Source organism: Camelus ferus, chromosome 15, assembly GCF_009834535.1.
Source record: "Camelus ferus isolate YT-003-E chromosome 15, BCGSAC_Cfer_1.0, whole genome shotgun sequence".
NCBI classification, from domain to species: Eukaryota; Metazoa; Chordata; class Mammalia; order Artiodactyla; family Camelidae; genus Camelus; species Camelus ferus.
The window spans coordinates 11,593,715-11,619,205 of record NC_045710.1 but is presented as its reverse complement, the minus strand read 5'-3'; the positions used below and the strand labels follow the sequence as shown (position 1 = coordinate 11,619,205).

The window sequence follows — 25,491 nt, the reverse complement described above, 5'->3', positions numbered from 1 at the left end:
ACTTCTCTTTGTTTTGGAATTCTAGAACTAAGCACTAAGAATGCCTTTGCCATTTCCCCTTTAGCCAGTCATTGCTTCTGCACCTACTGTTTTTGGTATGTGCATGCTTCAGTGCTACGTATTATAGCTCAGATGCTAAAATTATTTAGTTGAAAGATTGTCTCTTTAGGGAGCCCAAATTACAATTCGTAAGAATATCTTCTCATATTTCTTCTACGTTGATAACAAACTTAGTTTTCCTTATCTCAGTGAGAAAATTGTTTAGCTATTTAAAAATGTGTTTTAATTAGTTGCCTTTGATGTTTATGTATGATAGCAGTATAAGATTTAAAGAAATTATAATTATTAATTATAATGAGCAATAAGACTTAATGATTAAGAATCTGGGTTCTAGAGCTGAGCTGCCTGGTTTAAGTCCTAGCCTGACCACTTAGCTAGCTTTATGACATTGGGGAACTTATTAAACTCTCTGAAGCTTCCTCATCTAAAAAAAAATGAAGAGAATAATATTATCTATCTCATATAGTATCATGAGGATTAAATGAGCTAATATAATATCCACAGGGGATTGATTCCAGGACCCTCTGTGGATGCTCAAGTCCCGTGGTCGGCCCTCTGTAGCCACAGTTCCACACCTCCTGATTCAAACAGCCGTGGATACTGCACTGCACACCGTATTCATTGAAAAAGAATCTGTGTATAAGTGAATCCATGCAGTTTACACCCGTGTTGTTCAAGACTCAACTATATTCATATGTTTAGAGCAGTTCCTAGTGCATGTAGTATTAAATAAATGTTTGCTAATAAAATAAAATATCCTATTACAGATGTTTTCAAGTGTTATCACTTATTTCCCATGTTTTGTTATTGTCTATCATCTCCTCACCCATTTAAAAAAATATATAATTAAAGTTTGGTAAGTTAACCTGCATGTATTTTTGTCTCCTAGAGCTGCTTATCATCCAGAGTTCCCCACGGTTCTGACAGCTTTAGAAATAGATAATGCAGTTGTGGCAAATAGCCTGATTGACATGAGAGGCATAGAGACAGTGCTGCTGATCAAAGTAAGACCAGATGCTTGCTGTATTTTGTTTTTAATTTCCTAAACTGTGGTTGGTTATACAAATTCCTATTCTGCTTCTGTATCATAGCGTTGTTGATGGTTCACTGTAGAACTTTCACCTCATAGGAAAACCTGTAGACTAATACAGAGCTGGTTGGTTTGTGCATTTACTGCCCCAGGGAACTTTATAACTTTTGGCTATTCTTCATAAAATAATGACACAATATATGTTATTCTTTTGGTGCGTGATGATCAAAGTTTTTTTTTGTTCATTCTTTGACTACCAAATCCAGTTTTTATTTCCCCTTACAGATACCATGCATTATTACATTCTGATTTTTAAACAAGTACTTTACTTGATATTTTATGAATTATTTTTCTTAAAACTTCGAGCTCTGTAAAAATAAGTCAAGTGTTTATTCTTCATCAGCGTATGTATTTCTGTGTACTTGTTGGATGTGATCACCAATATTGTGTTTCAGCTATTGGCATAAATTTGCTAAGAAAGGACAAGGAAATTCAAAACCAATGTGTAATTAATGTAAACAGAGTCTGCTTCTCTCATGAATAGGAACTGAGAGGCTTGTGCACATGTATGTTGCAGGTTCCTGTTGTAATTATCTGTGAACTTAGCCCTCTGTGTTTTAGACAGATACCTGAAAGAAAATAGTGAAGTCCTTTTGTAATGGTCTGTCCTAAAGGAGGTTGATTAGACCTCAGTTAAGCCTGATCCCATTTTTACTTCCTTTTGGAAGTAAAACATTAAATATTTCCAGGCTTTCCCTACGTAATTCAGTATACTAATCTTATTGAAATCAGCTATTCACTCACATCTTTTCTAGGGTGTAAAAGTCATTTAGAAAAAATACAATTTCATTTTTCTACGAAAAATAAGATTTCTAAAGTAAATATTTCCATGTGAAAATGTACTTAAAATAATTTTTAAGTTTTAAATATACAGCAATATTAGAATTTAAAAATAAAATATATCAGTTTGTTACAAAACATTGTTTCCTATTTTAAAGACTCTTAATAGTTTAGTCCTTTAAATCTTGAAAGTTGTTTTTTAAATTTTTAAATTTATCTTCATGAAAATTATTTCATTTGAATGTTTAAATAAAACTGCTTGAATCTTAAAGTAGTGATAGGTAACATTTTGAAATTGTATACAGCAGAAATGCTTTGGCATAATTTAAACATCTATTTTCCCCTCTCTTCTTTCAGAATAATTCTGTAGCTCGTGCAGTAATGCAGTCCCAAAAGCCACCCAGGAATTGTAAAGAAGCTTTTACTGCTGATGGTGATCAAGTGTTCGAACGGCGTTATTATTCCTCTGAATATACAAGACCTAAGTTTCTAAGCAAAGATGTGGATTCGGAAATTAGGTTGGTGTTCAGTGTAGCTTTACTGTATCATTCCCACTCCTTCTTTGGGGTTCATTTCCTTTCATATTACTCTATTAACAGTTGTGTCAGTGAGTAATACGGGAGTAATCTGTTTGGGCTTAATTGGTCATTTAGCTGGATGTGGAATTCTAGATTGACACTTATTTTCCGTCATCACTTTAACAGCAGTATTCTGGGCTTGAGCAGCTGGTCTGCACATTGCTTATTACCAGTCTGCAAGGAGGGCAGGAGCTTAACTCAGAGTGTGAATCAGCTGCATCACTGTCCCGTTGTTCAGTTTTGCTGGATTTTCTCAGCAAGAGTGCAAGTGTGCTGCTTTACATTCCGGCTGAAGGTCCTTGTTACGTCTCTGACTGGTGCTTTGAGTTGTTCTGTTCTAGAAGAAAAAGCAGTCGGTACCATTAGAACACATGCCTATGCAAATAAAGCTGCTGGAGGAGACAGTGAGAAGCTGAATGAAAGACTGAGTGTACTGAATGAGATTCCAAAGCATGCAGAAATAATTTTTGGTACCAAAAAGACATGATTTTCCCAACTGAACATGTCAGTTGAGGAATTGATGGGATGGATGGAACTAAATTAATGATCTAGAAGACCTCAATTAGAAGACCTTAGAACTTAAGTAAAAGAACTAAGAAAACTGAGTAAAAGTGAAAGTATTCTAAATGGCTTGTATATGTTGGGGGAAATGAATTTTGTTGAAGTAGATATCTGGCTTTTAAATTATATTAGTTATTTTTGTGTTACTATGAGAGTAGCATAAAGGCAAATTGACATAATGTTTATTGGAAAGTGTAGTAAGTTTTTTTTTAGCAACAGAAAACTGTTGAATGACTAGCAGCTTGCTGTTAAGGCTCTCAGCACACATTTTAAATTGACACTGAGTCTTTGTAATAGAATGAATGAAAGTCCATAAACATTTGAATGCACTTGTATAAAAGAGACCTGTAAAGTGATAAATTTTTGTCCACTGTGCCGTAACACTTAAATCAGCCCTTTGGGTAAGACTAAATTATATAGTACTCAAGCAAACATGAATGCAGATTTACAGCATTATCATGGTGGTGTTATTCTGTGCAGTTCACACTTTTTCTTTCAACAGAACATGTGTTGTGCATCTGTGTCCCAAATCTTTAGGAAAATATGACACATTCTTAGAAGAGGTTGTAAGTGTATCAGCAGCAAATCGGGATCCCTGATTTCTAGCATTTTAGTAGTAAGGGTTTAATACTTACTTTTGAAGTTGATAATTGGCTTCATTTTTAGCTAAAAATATTTGCGTCAATGTGTAGTGGACAGAGCTTTGTTTTAAAAGTCAGGTGAACGTTGTTTTTTTAAAAAAAATTGCCTCCAACATTGATAAACTTTATTGATTGAAAATATACTAAGTTCTGATGTTATTTAAATGATATTTTGAAAATCGGTTTTGACTTGAACCAGTATGATAGTTGTCTGATATTTGGAAGTTTAAAAGAATTTATTGGCATTTTTTAAATACAGAAAAATATAAATTAGAAAACAAAACTAGCTCATAATCTTATCTCTCCACAGTCCCTATTGACATTTTAGAAATAATTAAAAGCAATATATGCATATAGTGAGAAAATTCAAACAGTACAGAAAGGTATGCAATGAAAAGTGATACCCTTTGCTCCCATCCCTCTTTCAAAAGTAAGGTAATAGCTTAACAGCTTCTTATATCTATTTCCAGAACAGTGTATAGACTTGTACCATATATATATGATTTTTTAAAATTGAGATATAACTCATATGCCATAAAATACACTCTGTTTTAAAGTGTACAATTTAGAGATTTTTGTGCAACCATAACTGTTAATCTAATTCCACCACATTTTTGTCACACCAGAAGGAAAACGCATCCCCATTAGCTGTTACTCTCTCATTCCTCCCCGCCTCCAACCCCTGGCAGCTGCTGATCTACTTTTGGGTTAGTCTTTATGGATTAGTCTATTCTGGATATTTTCATATAAATGGAATCATATAATATGCAGCCTTCTCTGTCCAGCTTCTTCCACTTAGTATGTTTTCAAGGTTCATCCATAATTGTGTTGTGTATAAGTATCCACATGGTATCTTTGTCTTGCTTTTTGTCTCAGTATTGTATCTTGGAGATCGTTCCATATCAGCACATTCACAGCTGCCTAAACCATAATTTACCTGACCCTGTTCATGGATGTAGGTGTTGTCTGCTGTTTTCTCCTGTTACAGCAGTGCTGCACTGAGAACACATGTATATCCTGTCATACTTTTCAAAGGATGTACGTAGCTTAAATTCTAAATGGTAAAAATGCTGAGTCAAAGGATCTGTGAATTTTAAAATCATTTAATAGCTGTTGCCAAATGACTCATTGTTTTATTAACATACAATTTATGGCCCAGTTTTAAATACTTAATAAATTAAACAATTGTTAATATTTTTAATATTTACTATTACATGAGCCTTAATATTTATTAAATAAGTTAATATTTAAATTTTATTTTATTATATAAGTTGATCACTTTCACAGTTTCATGGGAAAGAGTGGCTTCTTCATAAACAACAAATATCAGTGAGTACCTCCTATGCCAGGCACTGATCTAGGCACAGTATACAGCAGGAAACAAAGTATACAAACTCCTCTGTCTTGGAGCTTATATTAACAAGGTGGAGGTGGACTATAAACCAGTACTAACTAGGTCAAGCGCTGTGGGGGCGCACAGCACAGTGAGGGCTACGGAGTGAGGGGTGAACTATTAGGACAGGCTTTTCGGAGAACGTGTATCCATCCCACACAGACAGTTCACACCTACTGAGCTCAGTTTTAATACATACTTCCTGAAGTAGCAAACGTTCTTTCTCCATGTAAAATTTAATCAAATACTAAGGAGGAAAACTACATGAAAATGTGTAAGAGTGCAGTCTACTCAGCAAAAAGGAAGCTGTAAACTTTAGCCATTTTGTTCATTTAAATTATGTTGATTGCTTAAATGTATTCTAAATATTAGAAAATAATCTAATAACAGCATATTGTTTGTACTCATTTTGGTCTTTATTTTTAGTTTAGGCTCTAGATTTCAAAGTTTGTTTGCCTGGTTAAATTTTTTTTGTTGAGCAAAATTGCTGTTTGTCAATAAAGATATCGATTTATACATCATAAAATGAATGTTTCTTATTAAATCCCAAGGAGCCATCCTAAGTTTTTGCATCTGGCCCCATTTTTACCAGAAATACCACAATTACTCTCTTCTTTTTCTCATTTTATCATTTGTTTCTCATTCATTCAGCTAACATTTATTGCTTTTTTAAAAAATTTTGGAAATTCTACAAGGTAAGCACAGTTATAGTAGTTCATCAAATTTAAGGTGCACTATTATTTTATATACTAGTAAAAAAGAAAAAAATGCTGCTAGTTGAAGCATGAACTGGAAGATGATTTCAGAATTCAGACATGTTAAAATGTGGAAAAATACACATCTTAGTAGAAACTCTGGCATACGCTCTTCATCAGAGAAGACTTGTTCTTAACCGCCCAGGTGGTTCTCTTCCACCAGGCACGCAGTTTGGGAGACCGTTGTGTGTGGATCAGTGCAGCAGGAAGAGGTCACTGCTCAAGACGGGTGCCTCTGCGGGCTTGCAGACCCTTTATGGCTCTGTACCTGCTGACCTTACCCGCCACCTCTTTTCTTTGTCTTCTCTTTCACTCCCCACACACTCAGCGTTTATTCATCACAGTAAATGTTGAGCTGTCAGTTTTGTTTGTTTTCACTACTCAATGCCTTCATGTATTTCTTCCCATTTTTTCCTCTAACTGGTCCAGCTGGTAAAAACTTTGGAGAACACAAGTCAGTTGTCACCCCCAGACTCACTTTTATGTTGCCATAGTACTGTGGACACGTAGTACAGTGTCCTGTTTACATTTTAATGTTGCAGTTTATTTCCTTTTTGTCTGATGCCTTTATGTCTTAATTCTTTTGCTTCCTCTCTCTATCACTGTGCACAATGCCTGCCATACACAGATCATATCATAAATACTTATTAATGAAATAAGTAAAATTTGATTCCAGTTTAGAAGATATTTTTTGAAATCTATATTTTCATGTTATGAATTACTTGGTAGGAATAGAGAACTAGTTTAACTGAATAGGGTTTTGTATATGAGCTATTATAAAAGGCCTTTCTTTGTAAACATCTAAATATTTGTAATATTCAGTAGATTTAAAGTACTTTTTAATCCTGTGTTTTCTACTAAGTGACTTGGAGAATGAGGTTGAAAATAAGAAAGCCCAGATATTAAATCTTCAGCATCATTTGTCTGCCCTTGAAAAGGATATGAAACGCAATGAAGAATTTCTTAGAAGATGCGAACTGCATTATAAAGAGTTAAAGGTAAAAAAACATCATTTTGTTTTCTTAACTATCACTTCCAAGTTATTTCTAAGGTCTTACCATTCATTTAGTTAGATGAGTAGTTCTCAGATTTCTGGGCCTCAATCACCTTTATAGTCTTAAAAGAGCTTTCATTTATGTGGGTTTTAGCTATCTATCAATATTTACATTGTTAAAAATTAAAGCAAAATTTAAGACTATTTGTTAATTCATTTGAAAATAGTAACAAATATGTGTTAACATAAGTAATAGTTTTATGAAAAATAATTAATTTTCTAAAACCAAAAGTATTTAGTAAAAAAGATTGACATTTTAATATTTTTGTAAATCCCTAATATCTGGTTTAGTATAATTCAACTGAACTGTCATAGCAGCTTCTACAATCAGTCCATTGCTGTATTACACATCATAGCTATAAAGCTCCTGTACACTTGTAAAAAAATTGATAGTAAAAATTGTTTAAAAAAATAATGTCTTAGTGTTTTTATGAAAATAATTTTGACCTTATGAACCCTCTGAACGAGTCTCAGAGACACTCAGGAGATACTGGGATTAGACTTTAAGAACCACTGGAGTAATCTTTCCATAAGTTGAGGCTGGATGCTTCGGGAAAATATTTTCCCTGTTAACTCAATGTTGTCCTCATTTTAAGTGCTAAGATGGAGTACTGACATCTGTTTTGCATGGGAATGGATTAGCAATAAAGGTGACCAAAGAAGACTTTTTACAGAACTTCGTTTCGTTCATTTAATACTTACGTGTTTCTTTCATTAACTATGGAATCCTTCTGTAACATAAAATAGTAGAACTTTGTCAGTTAATACTTTCTTTCCAGGGTTTTTGTTATTGATTTATTTTTATGTTACTAAAATCTAAATACTTTTTTTTCCAAAAGATGAAAATAAGAAAAAGTATTTCTGAAATCCGGGAACTTGAGAATATAGAAGAACACCAATCTGTAGATATTGCAACCTTGGTAAGATTCTTCTCAATTTAAATGCAGTATTAAAGGACAAAACCATCACTTAGGTTAAGAGTATGTACTCTCAACTTTTTTAGAAAACCCTTTTACTTGGGGCTACTTTTTATGATTACTGTCTCCATTACAAATAAGATAGAAACTACCTGGTGTATGGCCTTCAAGTTCCTTAATATTTTGTACATAGAACTTGCACGCATAATTGGTTTTGTCTTCAACTGCATGAAATAGAACTATCAAAGCTGAATTTGTGTGTCTCAACAGTGCCCTTTCAAAACAAACTACCTAGCATAGTATTTTTCAGAATTAGTATCAATGTAAGTGATGTCTTTCACTCAGTTGTAGTCGATCTCTGCATTGTTTTCCTTTTTCAAGGGTAATGGTTTTAATTTGCCACATATTTGTTACTCTGTTTTAATTTCCTCTAGGCGTCTTTTTATGACATTCAGCTTAGCTTCCTGAGTTATGATAAGTAATGAATTAGATAGATTGCAGAGTCTTGTTAAAATGAATAAATATTTACCAATTGTCTGCTGTGTACCAGGCCCCATGTTAAATGCTGGGGATACAACAGTGAACAAAACAGACTGAGTCCCTGCAGCGATGGGCTTTACTCCAGTGAGAATTTGTGTTCATTTTTTTTCTTAGTAATCCGGTTTTCCACTTGGTGTTTTCTGTTTTAATTCCTTTTATTGATAGACTAACTTTCTTAAGGGTATGGACTGTGTCTTGTTTATTTTTGTCTACTCAGCATCTAACACATTGTCTGGCACAAGACACATATTTATACACTATATTTTGAAAGAAAACGTGAGTAGATAGAATAAAAGTTACCCTTTTGAGGATGACCTCAAGCACAATATGGTTTGTCTTCTAAATGTAGTCCTTTCTTGTTTTTGAACCTGTTTTCTTCTACTTCCTAATTTACTATTAAGAGTTCAAAAATATCCTGATGTTCTTTGTATTTGTCTTTATCTGATTTGCTTGTAGCCTGTAGTTTCTCCTCTTCCAGAATTGTTTGTACTGTTTTTCTATTTGGTAACGTAAGTATTTTAATTGATTCTTTATGCTCTGTAAATGTTACCAGGAAGATGAAGCTCAGGAAAATAAGATCAAAATGAAAATGGTTGAGAAAAATATGGAACAACAAAAAGAAAACATGGAACATCTTGAAAGTCTGAAAATAGAAGCGGAAAACAAGTATGATGCAATTAAACAGAAAATTAATCAGCTATCAGAGCTGGCAGACCCACTTAAGGTATATATTGTTACTCTGCTATATATATTTTTTCTGTTTTAGTTTGATATCTGCAGTATACTTGCTAGATATTACCCAACAGAATTTATGGTTAAATGTAAATATAATTATATAAAAACTAGGATGTAAAACCATTTTCATCATTAGATCAATTAGACTTAAACAGTTCTGCTCACGCCTTTAAGGAGAATAAATTTCCAAATTTCTGTCCCCACAGAAGATTACAGCTTTTGTTCCCTTTTTATTTTGTGGGATTTTTTTCTTCTTCTTTTAGAACCAGGGGCAGAGATATCTTGTCTGTCTATATGATTTCTTTGCTTGCCTGTTCTGTTGTCCTGCCCACCTTTCCTCAGTAGCTTAAGTAGTTGATATAAAAACCAATTTGAAATGAAGTGCTACCCAGTTTCTGTTTATTAACAAATTTCCATTGTATTCCAGTCTGAATTCAGTTGGCTTTTTTTTTTAAGCATATGCTTTTTAAAACCAAATCTAAGGAAATAAAATTATTTAATAATTAAATTCTGTAAATTTTACCATTTTGAATAGCTTTGTTATCAGTAGCTTATTATCATTTTCATTTTGTGAGTAGTTCAATTATTCTCAAAACTTCAAATTTTGTTTATAAGACACTGAGAAGAGTCAATAGTATGTTTTAAGAGGAGAGAGTTTATGTTGATGATATAACCCCCGTTTTCAGCAGGAAAATTACCCCCTTTGAATCAAAATGTGTTTAGGTATTTTAGAAGTTTAAAAGAATTTGTGTGTATATGAACTTTACTGTAATTGTCTCCACTGACGATTTTAGAAAACATAATTTGTCAAAGGAAGTTAGAAGAGGAGCTGCATAGAATCAACTTTTCCCTGTTTATGGTGGCCTCTCTGTAGTTGCTTTACATAGAGCTGTGATTCCTGCCTGCTGTTGTAACGCAGGGTGGTTTAGTTTTTTTCCATTTGAGATAAGAATAAAAAATGGGAAGATAGACTGATAAATTAACTGTTTAAGAGGAATATAAAACTTTAATAATAAAGTTGTGAGGAAGGAAAAAGTATTAAAGATAGTGTTGAAAAAGACAAGAAAGTCATTAATACAGGAATTAGAATTAAAAAGACAAAAGTCCAAGATAAAAAAGAGGTCAAAATTAGTTTTTAAAAGAAAATAGAATAAGAAGGAATAAAATAAATATGAAAATCGTCCAGAATAGGAAAGGTAGAATTCAAAAGGCAGGAATTTTTTAAACAAAGGTAAGATAAAAGAAGTGTTTAAATGGGTGAAGAATTGAGCAGGGCAACTTAAAATCAAAATGATGAAGTATGCTTAAACAATATAGAAAAAGAAATAATTGGTACCGAAATTATCCCAGATAACTTAAAATTAATAAGAAAAAATGAAAAATAAGCTATGTTCTGTTCTTTAGGGACCTCTAGGCTAAAGCAACTCCTTGAATTTTGGGAGTCCATAAATAAGTTCAAGAGCAAAAGATATGGGCAGAAAAGGCAGTAGAAATTCTTGATCTCTCTTTGCCTTGGTTGCAAGTAAGTGAAAGCTAGGAGGCAAGTCCTTCAGTAAACCTGCGTGCAGTCAGCCTATAGCCACAGGGTTTTCCTTTGCAATATCACATCCTGCTAGCCATCAGTAACAAAAGGACCAAGAAGATTTGGCTGACAAAATAATTTAATCCCTCAGAAACTGTCATCATGATGTATTAGCAGCTTCTAGGTATAATCTGTTCGCTGTCAGGACATTTGTTCATTTGTGTCAGAGGGGTAGTGAGGAGTGGAGCACTCTGTTCAAATATGCAGTCCCTGAAATCTTGGCGTAGGGAATATTTTTCTCACTTTGGATAGTTTATTTTGATTTACACTGCAAACTTAATGCTTTAGTTGCAAGTTAAATTTTCTGTACAGAGAGCGTGGCGAATGTCAAGTCTACGGTGATAGCTGGTCAGCATTATTGGAATAGGAGGGCCTCTCAGTTTCTGATAGAGATGATGTTTATTTGGATTGAGGCTGAATGTACTCTTGCAAATTCCAAGATCTAATGATTTACAGTTTTTTAAAACCTCATAATTGATGTAGGACTGTATGAAGCAAGTAGCTATAATATATATTGTAGCAATTTATTCAGTGTTGTTGAGTAAACTAAAATTGGTTATTTAGTCATCAAAGAGAATAAAAATTTTGAATGATTCTGTCTCTTCTAGCATCTCAGCCTATTTTTTTTTAAAGGCTGTACTTTCTTAAAGGTTAGAAACTACAGATTTAGGGTTACATCAGAGTTTAATTTTATATCTTACCTGTTCTAGTCCTCACCCCAAAACCACGATGAATGTCACTAAGTGGCTTTTAATTTCTCTAGGTCTCTGTTTCACCATCAACAAAGTGAAATTAAAGGAAATACTCCCTTGGTTCCTTTTTAGTTTTAAATTTGATGGTACCTAGTACATAAATATATTAAATATATAAGGACAAATCAAAAGCCATGATAAATATGGAGAAAAGGACATTAACACCTACAGTTCTTTTCATCCAATTTTATATCAAGTCTTTCCCTTTCTAAAGTTGCTAGGAGAAAAGATTAACCAGTATAAATGTGTCCTGATATAATTGACCCTTTAGCTCCACAAAGCTGATTTGATTCCCTAAAGCAAACTTGGGCATATTTATTTTGAAGGTTTCTACCAAAAATGATTAGAAAATTTAGTGTTCAACCATTCTGTTTTCATACATTATTCCAATTTCTAATCATAGTATCTCCTACTACATGAATTGCACCCATTTTCTTTTATTTCTTCAAAGTAAAGGAGCAGGTTATCTCCATCCTCCATATAACAATGTTTTTATTTTTAATAGAACTGTTACAAAAGCTGTATATTATCAAGCGTCTACCATGGATATAGTTGTTTTTGGCAGTACGAACAAGATGCAGTAAATTGTATTCTTAGGTCAGGAAATAGCCTAAATCTTCTCTGTTATATGAGGTAAATACTAGGAAGTTTTAGATACTTCACATGTTCTTTCTCTTCTCTTGGGATATCTTCAAATCTTCTGTCTTTCTTGATGCGGCTGTTTTGGTTTGTGTTGGGTTTTGTTTTTAACTGTGACTGGCTTCTTCCGTTTAGCATGGTGTTTTCAGGATTCATCCATGTTCTAATATGTATCTGTAGTTCATTCCTTGTATTGCCACACGTCATTCATCGGTTAATGGCCATTTGGGTACTGCTGCTATGAAAATTGGTGTACAAGTTTTTGAGCAGAGACGTGTTCATTTCTCTTGGGTAGAAACCCTGGAGTGGAATTGCTGCACTACATGCTTACGTTTTGAACTGTTTTCCAAAGTGACTGCACCATTTTACATTCCAACAGTGTTTGAGTGTCCCAGCTTCTCCACATCTTGCCAACACTTATTATTGTATGCCTTTCTTCTTTTAACCATCCTGTTGTGTGTGAAGTCGTATCTCATTGTGGTTTTAATTTGCATTTTTCTTATGTCTAATACTGTTGAGCAGATTTTCATGCTTTTATAGGTCATTTGTGTATCTTTGGAGAAATGTCTATTCAGATCTTTGCCCTTTTTTTCACTTATGTGTCTTTATTGTTGACTTTTGAGTTCTTTATATATTCTGGACATATATTTATTAATGTTTTTGGTGCTATTATAAACATTACAGATTTTTGATTCTTTTTTTTTTCAATTATTCCTACTATACAGAAATATTACTGATTTTTGTATTGGCCTAGTAGCCAGTGACCTTTCTTAACTCACATTAATTTAAAAGCTTTTTCTCTGGAATTTATTTATACACAGTCATCGCCCCTTTAAATATGGTTTTACAAAACTTCCTGTCCAATCTTTATACTTTTTATTTCCTTTACTTATTTTAATTGAACTATCCAGGACCTCCAATAAATGTTAAACAGAAGCAATGGGACTACACATCCTTGCCTTGTACTTAACAAGAAAGCATTTGATATTTCGTCTTAAAGTACTGGTTAATGGTTAGCTGCTGTTTGTTCTTGTTTATATTTCCTCTTTTCATTTCTTTCTTTTGGGATTAGACAAGTAATTTTTAGTGTTCCTTTTTTAAATCTCCTCTACTAGTTTGTTTAGCTACAACTCTTGTTTTGTTTTTCCAGGGGTTGCTGTGCGTTACAATACGCATCTTTACCTTATAGTCTACTACTGTTTATTTTTAAAGTGATCTTGAAATAGCTTCATTACAATTATATTTTGTGCTCAAAATTGTGAAGTTAAACCTCCAGAAATGATGACCAAATAAGGCAGTGTTAAATTTCTTTGCAACCTTTCTTTCTCCATCCTGACTCACCTGTTTTTAAAACCAGGTTTCCTCTGTTGGGTACCTCTATTGTAGCTAGTACTTGGCGGGAGGGTATAGCTCACTGGTAGAGTGCGTGCTTAGCATGCGCGAAGGTCCTGAGTTCAATCCCCAGCCAGTACCTCCATTCAAACAAACAAACAAACCTAATTACCTTCCCCCCTCAAAAAAAAAAAAAAAACCCGGTATAACATCCAACACTTGGATTGTTTTAAGTCTTTTCAGGCTAACGTGGCTTCCCATGAAACCACCTTGTTTACCAAAATAAAGGTGAAAGCACCATAACATATGAGACTTCATGTAAGAAGCAGAACATGATAATGTGATGTCTTATTTTGGGGAACTCCTCGCTTCTGTTCAGACACACGTGGATGTGAGCTCTAACACTTGCCTCTTCAGGCAGCATAATCCTATCTACTTTATTGAGTGGTCCGTTAGTTTGTATCTGTGCTGATAATTTTTTAAAGCAAGTCTTTTCTGTATAGATTATTTTGCTTTTATTTAAACAGGATGAATTAAACCTTGCTGATTCTGAAGTGGATAACCAAAAACGAGGGAAACGGCATTATGAAGACAAGCAAAAGGAGCACCTGGATACTTTAAATAAAAAGAAACGAGAACTAGATATGAAAGAAAAAGAACTAGAGGTTACCCATCACTTTCTTTAATGTTTTGTTTACAACCTTAGTCATGATGATTAAAGTGTGTTTTCCTTCACGTCCTGTTTCCAAACATAAGCAAGTTGTCTGATGAGTATCTATTCTGTATGGAATAACACCCGTCTTGGGGAATCAACAGAGGAAAAGGCTGAGGGACTCTCTGAGTATGGGGACTTCATAGACTGACAGGAGGGGGACTTTAGGCCAGACTGCAGCAGTCCTGCCTCTGAGTGGTTTGGAACATGGCACTTACTCCTTCCTCTAAAATAGCTCCTTAAATGCCCAGCTTGGCAAGTGCATAGTAGCTTTGTGTCAGAAAAAGGCACGCCTGCCTCTGAGTGACTTGGGTGTGAGCTGGGATGGAATTCAGCTGCTACTTACTGGATAACCCTTGCTGACAACTGTTAAGTAGCAGCTCTGTTTCTAGAGGAGAGTAAGTTGAAAGCAACCTTGGCCTAACCTAGAAGAGATGGATTCCAGCTTTGTTTTTACATGTCTTAGGAAAATTATTTAAACTCTGTAATCTATTGCCTTACTTGCTTAAGACTTATTTTATAAAAATTGTGAATATAAGTACTATGTGTAGAAGTGCTTTGAGGTTTTTAATATTTTACAAACATGAGGGGCTTTTTGTTTGTGTTTTCAGTACTATGTGGTTTTTAGAATCCATCCTAAAACACACAGAAAGCTATGCCTGACCTCAGCACTCTGGGTGCCAAACTTTTCATAACTGCTCCTTGAAATTTGTTTCATTAGGAAGTTATGGAGCTCTTACAAATTATTAAAGTTATGTGTACTAATGCAATTTTCTCTTGAAGATTTATGACAATCTCTTGGGCTGTATTCTCAATATAAAGCTTAGAGAAATAACATTGACATTAAATGGAATTAAAATACATTTCTTAAACATAAGTTCAGAATTTTACTTTGCATATTTTGGCACAAATAGTACATACAGTGAATTGTTACCTCAAAGAAGAGTTTAAAGTTAAGCATCTGTTATCTTAGGAGAAAATGTCACAAGCAAGACAGATCTGCCCAGAGCGGATAGAAGTGAAAAAATCTGCATCAATTCTGGACAAAGAAATTAATAGATTAAGACAAAAGATACAGGCAGAACATGCTAGTCACGGAGATCGTGAGGAAATAATGAGGTAAGTGATTGCTAGCTTTTGTCTTTATGATATTACCCATGAATATTATTGAGACAAAAAATGTTTTATAAATCCTCAAATTTGGGTAGAGTGTTGCTATGGCATATAGTTATAGTTAAACTAGTCTTTCATAAGTGTGTTAGTAATAATAAACTTTTCCTTCGGAATTATTACAGAACTTACTATGGAATGACGTTTTAACATAAATGCCATTTTTATACCTGTATGATTCATATAGACACAAGAATATTCAGCTTCACAAGTAATCAAAGAAATGCAAATCAAAACAATTAGAAGCTGTTTTCATATGCGTCAAGATGAGAAAAATACATACTTCATGTCAATGAGATTTCAGTGAAATGGATATGTTTATATTACTCATGAAAATGAAAGTTCTAGTTTAGTTAGAACATGTTTATGAAGCAAGAATACCTTGGTTTGAATTGGCAATTTTATTACCTACTAAAGTAATTCTGGAAAGTTATCTAACCTCTGAACCTTAAATTTCTCATCTATAAAATAGGTGTAATTACAGTACTTACCTTATAGAGTTGTTACGAAGATTACATGACATAACCCATATAAACAGAATAGATTGGATACATAACATGTTAGATGTTATTAGTCTTTCTGAAAAGCTTTAAGGCAGTTTATGTTAAACACCTTTACAAATTTTAATTTGGCCAAGTAATTTTGTTGTTATAATCCAAAATGAGAAAAACAGTTTGTACTTGGGTATGTTTATTACAGCGTGTTTTTAAATTGACCCAGTAGTTGATTTACAATATTATAATAGTTTCAGATGTACAACATAGTGATTCAAAATTGTCATAGATTATACAGTATGGTTATAGAACATTGGCTGTATGTCCTGTGCTGTACAGTACATCCTTGTAGCTTTAGTTTATACATAATAGTTTGTATAACTGAAAAATGAAAAATTGTGTACAACTAGAACATAATGATTGAATTGTAGTAGAAAATTATAGCTATTAAATTTTATGAAGTTTTTTAATATTAAAAAAGGCAGGGAACAGGAGTGATCTCAATTCTAATTTCAAAAAGATTGGGGAGAAAGGGTAAGAAAAATAATAACAAGTTTTTCTTTAAAATAGGCCATGTTTTAAAAATACAGTGTAAAATGGCAGTGTGTGATTATCTTAGATTCTTTTTGCTGATGGATATATTTCCTTTAAAAAAAAGAATATACTTCAGTGTAATATTATTTTGCATTTCACTTACATTGAATGTAGTTAACATCTTTCCATGTCTTAGGGACCGTTTATTTATATTTCTTTTAATGTGAATACTTTTGATGTGAGGAATGTGTTTTGTCTTTTTTCAAATGGCTACTTAGCCATTTGAAAGGTTATTTGTCCTCTGATTGTTTCCGTAAGAATGGCCATATGATAATTTTTTTTTGTATTTTTGCAAGTTCAAAATTATTTGTCTCTAGCTTTTGAGTTGGAAAGGTAGTTAAGCCTCCTATAAAATCCTTTTCCTCCTGAGTATCTATTTATGATGATACTGGTCTGTCAAGTTCTGTAACTTATCAGAATGTCAAATTCTGTGATCCTCTCCTTGCATGTGCGGTCCTTTTTAAAAAATATGTAGATTTGAGTCTAACTTCTTAAAAGTTTTCTTTTGTTTTACTTTTAAATATTGTCTGTCCTGTTGTTAGTTTTCTTTTTTGAGGTCTTCGGTTATACAGTATGTTGCATATCCCTTGTCTTCTGTAGTTTGTCCAACCATTTTATCTGTTTTGTTTTTTTCTTGTTTTGTTTGCTTTTCTCGTTTCTGATCTCTGTGTTTGCCCATGCGTCATCTTGTTTTGTCTTCATATCTTTGTTTTTGGGGGTTTTGTTTTGGTTTTTGTCTGCACTTCCCTGCCGCTGTCTTGGATTCTGCAGGTTCTTGCTTTTCCTCCTCTTGTCTGGTTGTCACTTTCTGTTGTTTACCCGTCTGTTAGCTTTGATTTCTTTGATTTATCTATTCTTTCAGTTCTTTGATGTCGGCTTGAGATACTCCTTCGTGGTAGCACTTGTCTCATGTTTTGTTTTAATTTAAGGTGTTTAACTGCAGTTTTAATCTGCTTTATGACAACGTTGTTCCAATAAGTTTTCTTTCTAGGGAGAGTTTATCTGCTCTTTTCAATTCTTTTTTTCCCATAAATGTCTCTGTATGGATGCTTTGTGCCTTTTTTGTTACTCGTTTTTTTAATTGGTTGGATTTTCCTGGACTGGACATTTGAAGGAGGATGGGATGTGTAACAGAGCCTTGGCTGGAGTTTGCTCTTCACACGTTGTCAGGATCTTTCTCTCCGTTGCTACAGCAAGGAGCTGTCACCCTCCATGGTAGCACTTCTGAGTAGCCGTGTCTCCCCTGCCTCTGTGACCTCGTTTTGTTCAGACTGGGGCTGGAGTGACGCTAATGCTCACCCTGTGTTCTTCTGTTCCCACCTTGGCATCTTTCACTAAGGGGAACATGTCTTCCACTCTGATCCTGTCCTTTTTAGAAGGCCTGTATGTGCTGAAATTCTCTTAAGATCTGCCACTCTGGGCCCCACTTGGGCACTTTCTTCATCACCTTTCTCTGCCTTTTCTAGGCTTGGACTTTGCTTCTGCCCAACCCTGCTAACAGCTCTCCCAGGCAGGGCAGCACACTCTCAGTGTATTTTGTCTGGAGATTTCTGAAATCTGCTATTGCCAGGCCCCCTCAGCACTTCCTGTTCATCCCTATTAAATATATAGTTGAGACTTTACGTGATGTTTCATTGAATGGCATTTATTTACTTAATATTTTGTTTATAAAATAGGCAGTATCAAGAAGCAAGAGAAACCTATCTTGATCTGGATAACAAAGTAAGGACTTTAAAAAGGTTTATTAAATTACTGGAAGAAATAATGACTCATAGATTTAAAACATATCAACAGTTTAGAAGGTAAGTGCATTAAAAAATATTATCGTGTATATTTTTGGTTTTTCTTTGCTTTCACATTCTCCCTTATAAATAATAAAATTAAATTAAAAGAACTTTCCTGATTCAATTAGAAAAGATGGTTGGTGAGATCCTGTAACTGAATGAGAATTCTGGATTTGAAGGGACTTTTATAGTGAGCTTATCTAATTTTATCACACTCCCACTAGCACGAGTGGAATATAAATTAGTTGAATGATTGATACATTCACATGGACTGGCTGTAACATAGTAGCTTTTATTTTTTGTGGGATAACATCTTTATTCATTTTATAAATGTTTATTCACTATAAAAGGAAACGAAGTGGTAAAAATGTAAAGTCATGGGCAAAAATCACCAAAAATTTCACCTGTTAACTGTGCACCATTGTTAGCATCTTGGCATATTTTCGTCTGGTCTTATGTGCTGATTTAGAGATGCTAAATGTACAATTCTGTATCCCTGTATTCTGTCTAATGGGCCCAATTTCTTTTTTCAAGGTGTTTGACTTTACGATGCAAATTGTACTTTGACAACTTATTATCTCAGCGGGCCTATTGTGGAAAAATGAATTTTGACCACAAGAATGAAACTCTTAGTATATCAGTAAGTATCTTAACTCTTTGCATGTGATCCTGAGGAGAGTTAGCTGCTGCATTTCTCTGCGTGATATACTGATAAGCTTTAACCTGTTGTCATTGGACAACAAAAGAACTTATTATCAAGTTAAAGATAGCCCTTGTCAAAGTTTTGAATATTAAATTGGTTTTACTAACTAAAGCTGCGATTTTAGCTTATTTTTTTCCCCAGACAACCACAGTATTTTCTTATGATAATTAGGAATTTTATTTTCAATGACCAATGTTTACTTTCTCTTTTTACTCCACTGGTCCTTTTTTAAAATTCGTACAGCATTTTAAATTATGTGGCACATTATGTAAAGACCATATTCTCCATCTCACTATAGGAAGCCAAGAAAGAATTTCTTAAAAGAATGTTTGACCCCACGTAATTATCTTTGTGCTATTAGTTTTGGAAGGCGTCTCTAGATAGCCTCTTTCCGATAAACGAAGCCACCACTTTCAACTTTGTGGAGTCTGTGTGTGTGGACTCTTTCATAGTCACGTGCATTCAAGGACGGAGTGTGGGATACAGTGTTAAAATTTTTAGTCAGGAGGTCAAGAGCAACTACCCACTCTGAATAATTGGGGCAAACTTTTCAAATATTGGCTTATTACTACTCTTAGTTGCCATAAATTTTATTGTTTCATTTTAATACTTAAAGTAGTGATTTGCAATACATACATACAACAAAGGACTCATCTAAAAAATTTTAATAATAATAATAATTAAGAAAAAGAATGGCAATGCACTTAAAAATGGTTAAGTCAGGAAACTCCATTAATTCACCAAGTGGTGAACAGGCACAAGAAAAAGTGCTCAGTATCACTAGTCATCAAAGAAACACAGATTTATACCATAGTGAATTACTGTCACACTCCTGTTAGTGTGACCAGAATAAACAAGACTGATGCTACCTATGTGGTGAAGGGTGGACTTGGAACTCACACCTTGTAGTGGGCGTATAATTTGGTACAACTAACTTAGAAACCTGTTTTAAGGGTCTATTAAAGCAATTCCACTTTTCAGAACTCTTCAAAAACTAGTAAAATTCATCTACTATGATTAAAGTCGGAATAGTGGTTCCCCTCTAGGGGCTGGTGGTGGCAGGAGAGGACGCAGGGACTCTGCTGCGATGCTGGACGTGTTCTGTCTTGACCTGAGTCCATTACCTGGCTGTGTGTGTACATGGGTGTGTGCGTGTGTGTGTATATGTCAGAATTACTGAGCTGAACCTTAAGCTGTGTGTCCTTTACTGTGATAAATTACACTCTGATAAAAATGAAAAAAAGCAGAAAGTATTAGTTGTTTGGATAATATATTCCCAAAGCTATAATTAATTGTACAAGACAACTGAAACTAGGCTTTCTAACATTATCATCCCTGTTATTCAAAAGACTGTTATTTCTCTAAGAATCTTTCAGTTATCTAGTCTTCATTTTACAAATAAGAAACCTGAGACTGAAGCCCCGTGATAAGTTTACTAATAGACCAGGGATAAAAGTTAGATCTCCATAATTTATCTGGGGCTTCATTCATTAGAATGATACAAAACGTGGTTTGGGAGCAAGACTGCATCCTATTAGTTTTCACTTTCATGTAGGATTTTTTGTGTGTGTTTAGTTGGTTTCTTTAGCTTTTTACTGCTTATGTGTTAATGTTGCTTTTTCATTTGGATTTCCATAGAGGATTCAGACTTCAGAAGATAAGCATAAAATTCCAATGTATGTTTAAATTCAGAATGTTTTATAACCCTTAGAAGATAAGAAAATAAGTGGATGCTCACTTGAGAACCACATAATTTTTCATACAGTGTTCTGGAAAATATGTGAAGCTATGTGTCTGTCCAAACACATGCTAAAACTGGCTGGTGCCCTGGTTTTTCACCTTGAGTGCATATATGTATATCTACAATTCTGTCAACATGAAATAGAACTCCTTCCAATGTTACTTGTACTGTCTTCTCAGGAAATTATATGAAAGCATTATCTAACTAATTTTAGTTTTGTTCCCATGAGCACTTGTTTAGTAAAGAGAAATTGTTAACAGAGAATTTATGTATTTAAGTTCATTGCTGCTGCTGTTCTTTGGCCAGCAGGGGCCTCTTTAAGTTGGTCCTGTGTCCTTTTTACATTCAGTAATTACTTTTAAAGCAGTTTAACCACTAGATGTCACTGTAATTCAAGTAGCAAGATTATCTTAGCACTTATGAATGTTTGACAAAAAGAAATGAAGAAAACAGTACTATTTACAGTAGCACCAAAAACAATAAAATACTTAAGAATAAATTTAACACTGAAAACTTAAGACATTGATGAGAGAAACTGAAGAAGACACAAATAAATGGAAAGGTAACCCTTGTCCGTAGATTAGAAGAATTAATATTGTTAAAATGTCAGTGCTGTCCAAAGCTACCTATAAATTCAGTACAATCTCTGTGTAGATTCCAAAGGCATTGTTCACAGAAAGAAAACCAAATCCTAAAGTTTGTATGGAATTTTAAAGATCTCTAATAGCTAAAGCAGTCTTGAGGGAAAAACAACAAGTTTGAGGCATTACATTTCCTGATTTTAAGCTATGTTACAAAGCTCTAGTAATCAAAACAGTATGCTGTTGGCATAAAAATAGACACATAGACCAATGGAGCAGAATGGAAGGAGCCCTGAAATAAACCGATGCATATATGGCAAACTAATACTTGACTAAGGAGCCAAGAATATACAGTAGGGAAAGAATTGTTTCTTTGATAAATTGTGTTGGGAAAACTGGATATCCATGTACAAAGGAATGAAACTGGACCCCCTATCTTACACCTCTCCAAAAAAACTCAAAACAGATTAAAACCTTAAATAGGCTTCTTGAAATCATAAAACTGCTAGAGGAAAACATGAAGAAGGAGCTCCTTGACATTGGTCTTGGCACTGATTTTTTTGGATTTGACACCAAAAGCACAAGCGACTAAAGCGAAAATGAGTAAGTGTAACTATATTAAACTAAAAAGCTTTTGCACAGCAAAAGAAACTGTAAAACAGACAGCCCACAGAATGGGAGAAAATATTTGCAAATCGTGTGTCTGATAAGGAGTTAATATCCTGAACTACATAAGGAACTCATACATCTCAATAGCCAAAACTGAACAATCCAGTTAGAAAATTGGCAAAGAACCTGCATAGACATTTTTCCAAAGACAAATGGCCAGCAGGTGCCTGGAAAGGGGCTCGACATCACTAGTCATCAGCAAAACCACAACGAGGTATCACTTTACACCTGTTAGAATGGCTGTTATCCAAAGGAGCAGAGAAAACAAATGCTGGCAAGGATGTGGAGAAAAGGGAATGTTTGTGCACTGTCCCTGTACCAAACTGGTACAACCACTATGGAAAACAGTACCTCAGTTCCTCAACAGATTAAAAATAGAACTACCATATGATTCAGTAGTTCCACTTCTGGATATATATCCAGAGGATACAAAGTTACTGTCTCAAAGAGATATCTGCACCCCCATGTTCATGCAGCATTATTTGCAATAGCCAAGACATAGAAACAGCCTAAGTGTCTGATGAATGGATAAAGAAAATGTGGTGTGTGTTTATACATACATGTGTGCATATCTATGGATACCCACACGTACATAAAATAGAATCTTATTCAGCCGTAAGAAAAAGGAAATCCTGCCATATGTAACAATGTGAATAAACCATGATGGTATTATGCTAAGTGAAATAAGTCAGACAGAGAAAGACAAATACTGCATGATCTCACTTACATGTGGAATCTAAAAAAGCCAAACTCCCAATCCAAGAGCATGGAATATCTTTCCATTTTTTAAAGTCTTCTTTAATTTCCTTCATCAATGGTTTATAGTTTTCTGTGTATAATTCTTTCACCTCCTTGGTTAGATTTATTCCCAGATATTTTATTACTTTGGGTGCTATTTTAAAGGGGATTGTTTCTTTACTTTCTTCTTCTGTTGATTTATCGTTAGTGTAAAGAAATGCAACTGATTTTTGAATGTTAATTTTGTAACCTGCTACCTTGCTGAATTCTTCAATCAGCTCTAGTAGCTTTTGTGTGGACCTTTTAGGGTTTTCTATATATAGTAACATGTCATCAGCATATAATGACACTTTTACCTCTTCTTTTCCAATTTGGATCCCTTTTATTTCTTTCTCTTGCCTGACTGCTGTGGCTAGGACTTCCAGGACTATGTTGAATAGGAGTGGTGATAGTGGGCATCCTTGTCTTGTCCCAGATTTTAGTGGGAAGCTTTTGAGTTTTTCACCATTGAGTACTATGCTGGCTGTAGATTTGTCATATATAGCTTTTATTATGTTGAGATATGTTCCCTCTATATCCCACTTTGGTGAGAGTTTTTATCATAAATGGGTGTTGAATTTTATCAAATGCTTTTTCTGCATCGATTGAGATGATCATGTGGTTTTTGTCCTTTCTCTTGTTGATGTGATATATTACACTGATTGATTTGCATATGTTGAACCAGCCTTGTGTCCCTGGGACGAACCCCACTTGGTCATGATGTATAATCTTTTTTATGTGTTGTTGGATTCTATTTGCTAAAATTTTGGTGAGGATTTTGGCGTCTATGTTCATCAGTGATATTGGCCTATAATTCTCTTTTTTTGTAGTGTCTTTGCCTGGTTTTGGTATCAGGGTGATGGTGGCTTCATAGAATGAGTTTGGGAGTATTCCCTCCTTTTCAATCGTCCGGAAGAGTTTGAGAAGGACTGGTATGAGTTCTTCTTTGTATGTTTGGTAGAATTCCCCGGTGAAGCTGTCCGGTCCTGGACTTTTATGAGATCGCTCATATGTGGAATCTAAAAAACAAAAACAACAAACAAACAAACAAAAACAAAGCGTAAATAAAGGACAGAAATAGACTCATAGACAGAGAATACAGACTTGTGGTTACCAGGGGGGTGGAGGGTGGGAAGGGATAGACTGGGATTTCAAAATTGTAGAATAGACTACACTGTATAGCACAGGGAAATATACACAAAATGTTATGATAACTCACAGAGAAAAAAATGTGACAATGAGTGTGTATATGTCCATGAATAACTGAAAAATTGTGCTGAACACTGGAATTTGACACAACATTGTAAAATGATTATAAATCAATAAAAAATGTTAAAAAAAAATAAAAATTAAAAAAGCCAAACTCATGGGAGCAGGAGAATGGTTGCCGGGATGAAGGAGTAGGGGAACGAGTGAAGGCTGACACAGGATACAGGGTATTTAAGATGAACAGATCCTTTCCTATGTTTACTTCTAGGAGTTTCATGCTTTCAAGCCTTCTGTTAAGTCTTTAATCCATTTCAAGTTAATTTTTGTGAGTGGGGCCCAGTTTCATTCCAGTTTTCCCAACTTAGTTTATTGAAGAGACTAACCTTTCCTAATAACATATTCTTGGCTCCTTTGTCAGATATTAGTTGGCTTTATCTGTATGTGTTTATTTGTGTGTTGTCAGTCCATTCCATTGGTCTGTGTATCTTTTTATGCCAGTACAAATACTGTATTGTATACTTGAAAGTTGCTCAGAGAGTAGATTTCAAATATTCTCACCACCAAAAAAAAAGAAAGAAAGAAACTGAGTTGATGGATATGCTAACCTTATTGTGGTAATCATTTCGCAGTATATACATGTATCAAATCGACGTGTTGTATGCCTTAAAGTTGTACAATGTTAAATGTCAATTTTATCTCAGTAAAGCTAGGGAGAGAGAAAAAAAAACTGTAACAGCTTTAGGAAGACTAATGTAGTTTGAATTATTTTGATCGCTAACATTTGCCTAACATTGGTACTTTTATTATTAAACCTTCAGAATTTTGGTATGTTAGATCTGGTTATGGTGAGAAAATGTTTTCCATTTGGTTCTCTCAAAATAAAACAGAAACCACCATTATACAGCTCACTGCTGTACTGTAAAATATTTTAAATGGAATAGATATTTCCACACCACTAAATGATTTTGTTATCTTTTTTTTTAAACTATGAATCCATTTTTTCTAACGCTAGCCAACCTTTTTTGTAAAGAATTTAATGTTTCTTTTCTATACTTTGTTTTTTATTACCTCATTCAAGGTTCAGCCTGGAGAGGGAAATAAAGCCGCTTTCAACGACATGAGGGCCTTATCTGGAGGTGAACGTTCTTTTTCCACGGTTTGCTTCATTCTTTCTCTGTGGTCCATTGCTGAATCTCCTTTCAGATGCCTGGATGAGTTTGATGTCTACATGGTAGTGTTAACTTTTAAATTCTCTAATTTTTTTTTTTTTAGTTTAATGTGTATTTGAAAAGGAAGCAACTGATTGTCTAGTTTTATCCCTAACAAAAAAGAGCCTTTAGCCTGTGACAAGTAGAAGAGAACTAAAGACACCCTGTTCTCTCCCTTGCTGACATGCCACACCGGTAGGGACCCCATCCTGGGTTTCAGCCTATTCCCTAGTTTATTTCCATCTTCTGTTTTAACACAGAATTCTGAGCAGTTCACCGCCCTGGCCGTGACTCACTCTCGCCACCATTTCTTCTCTCCCTTCCTTCACAGCCACGTTTTTAAAAGAGCAGTGTATATGACACAAGGGAGCAAGAACATTTGACTTTAAAGTTTAAAAACTTAAGATTGAGACCTGTCTCTGTGACTTGGACAAAGTACC

At 34.3% G+C, this 25,491-nt stretch overlaps 1 protein-coding gene across 4 annotated transcripts in view; it reads left to right on the top strand.

The window, feature by feature from the left end:
- SMC6 (structural maintenance of chromosomes 6) overlaps positions 1-25,491 on the top strand; it is a 73,660-nt gene that overhangs the window by 37,255 nt on the left and 10,914 nt on the right. For all 4 annotated transcript variants that reach the window (XM_032497070.1, XM_032497069.1, XM_032497068.1 and 1 more), the window contains exons 16-25: positions 950-1,064; positions 2,288-2,448; positions 6,721-6,856; positions 7,752-7,832; positions 8,923-9,093; positions 13,937-14,074; positions 15,095-15,240; positions 18,056-18,181; positions 18,698-18,803; positions 24,922-25,074. In XM_032497070.1, coding sequence (XP_032352961.1) covers positions 950-1,064; positions 2,288-2,448; positions 6,721-6,856; positions 7,752-7,832; positions 8,923-9,093; positions 13,937-14,074; positions 15,095-15,240; positions 18,056-18,181; positions 18,698-18,803; positions 24,922-25,074 — 1,333 coding nt within the window. The remainder of the gene's footprint in view (positions 1-949; positions 1,065-2,287; positions 2,449-6,720; positions 6,857-7,751; positions 7,833-8,922; positions 9,094-13,936; positions 14,075-15,094; positions 15,241-18,055; positions 18,182-18,697; positions 18,804-24,921; positions 25,075-25,491) is intronic.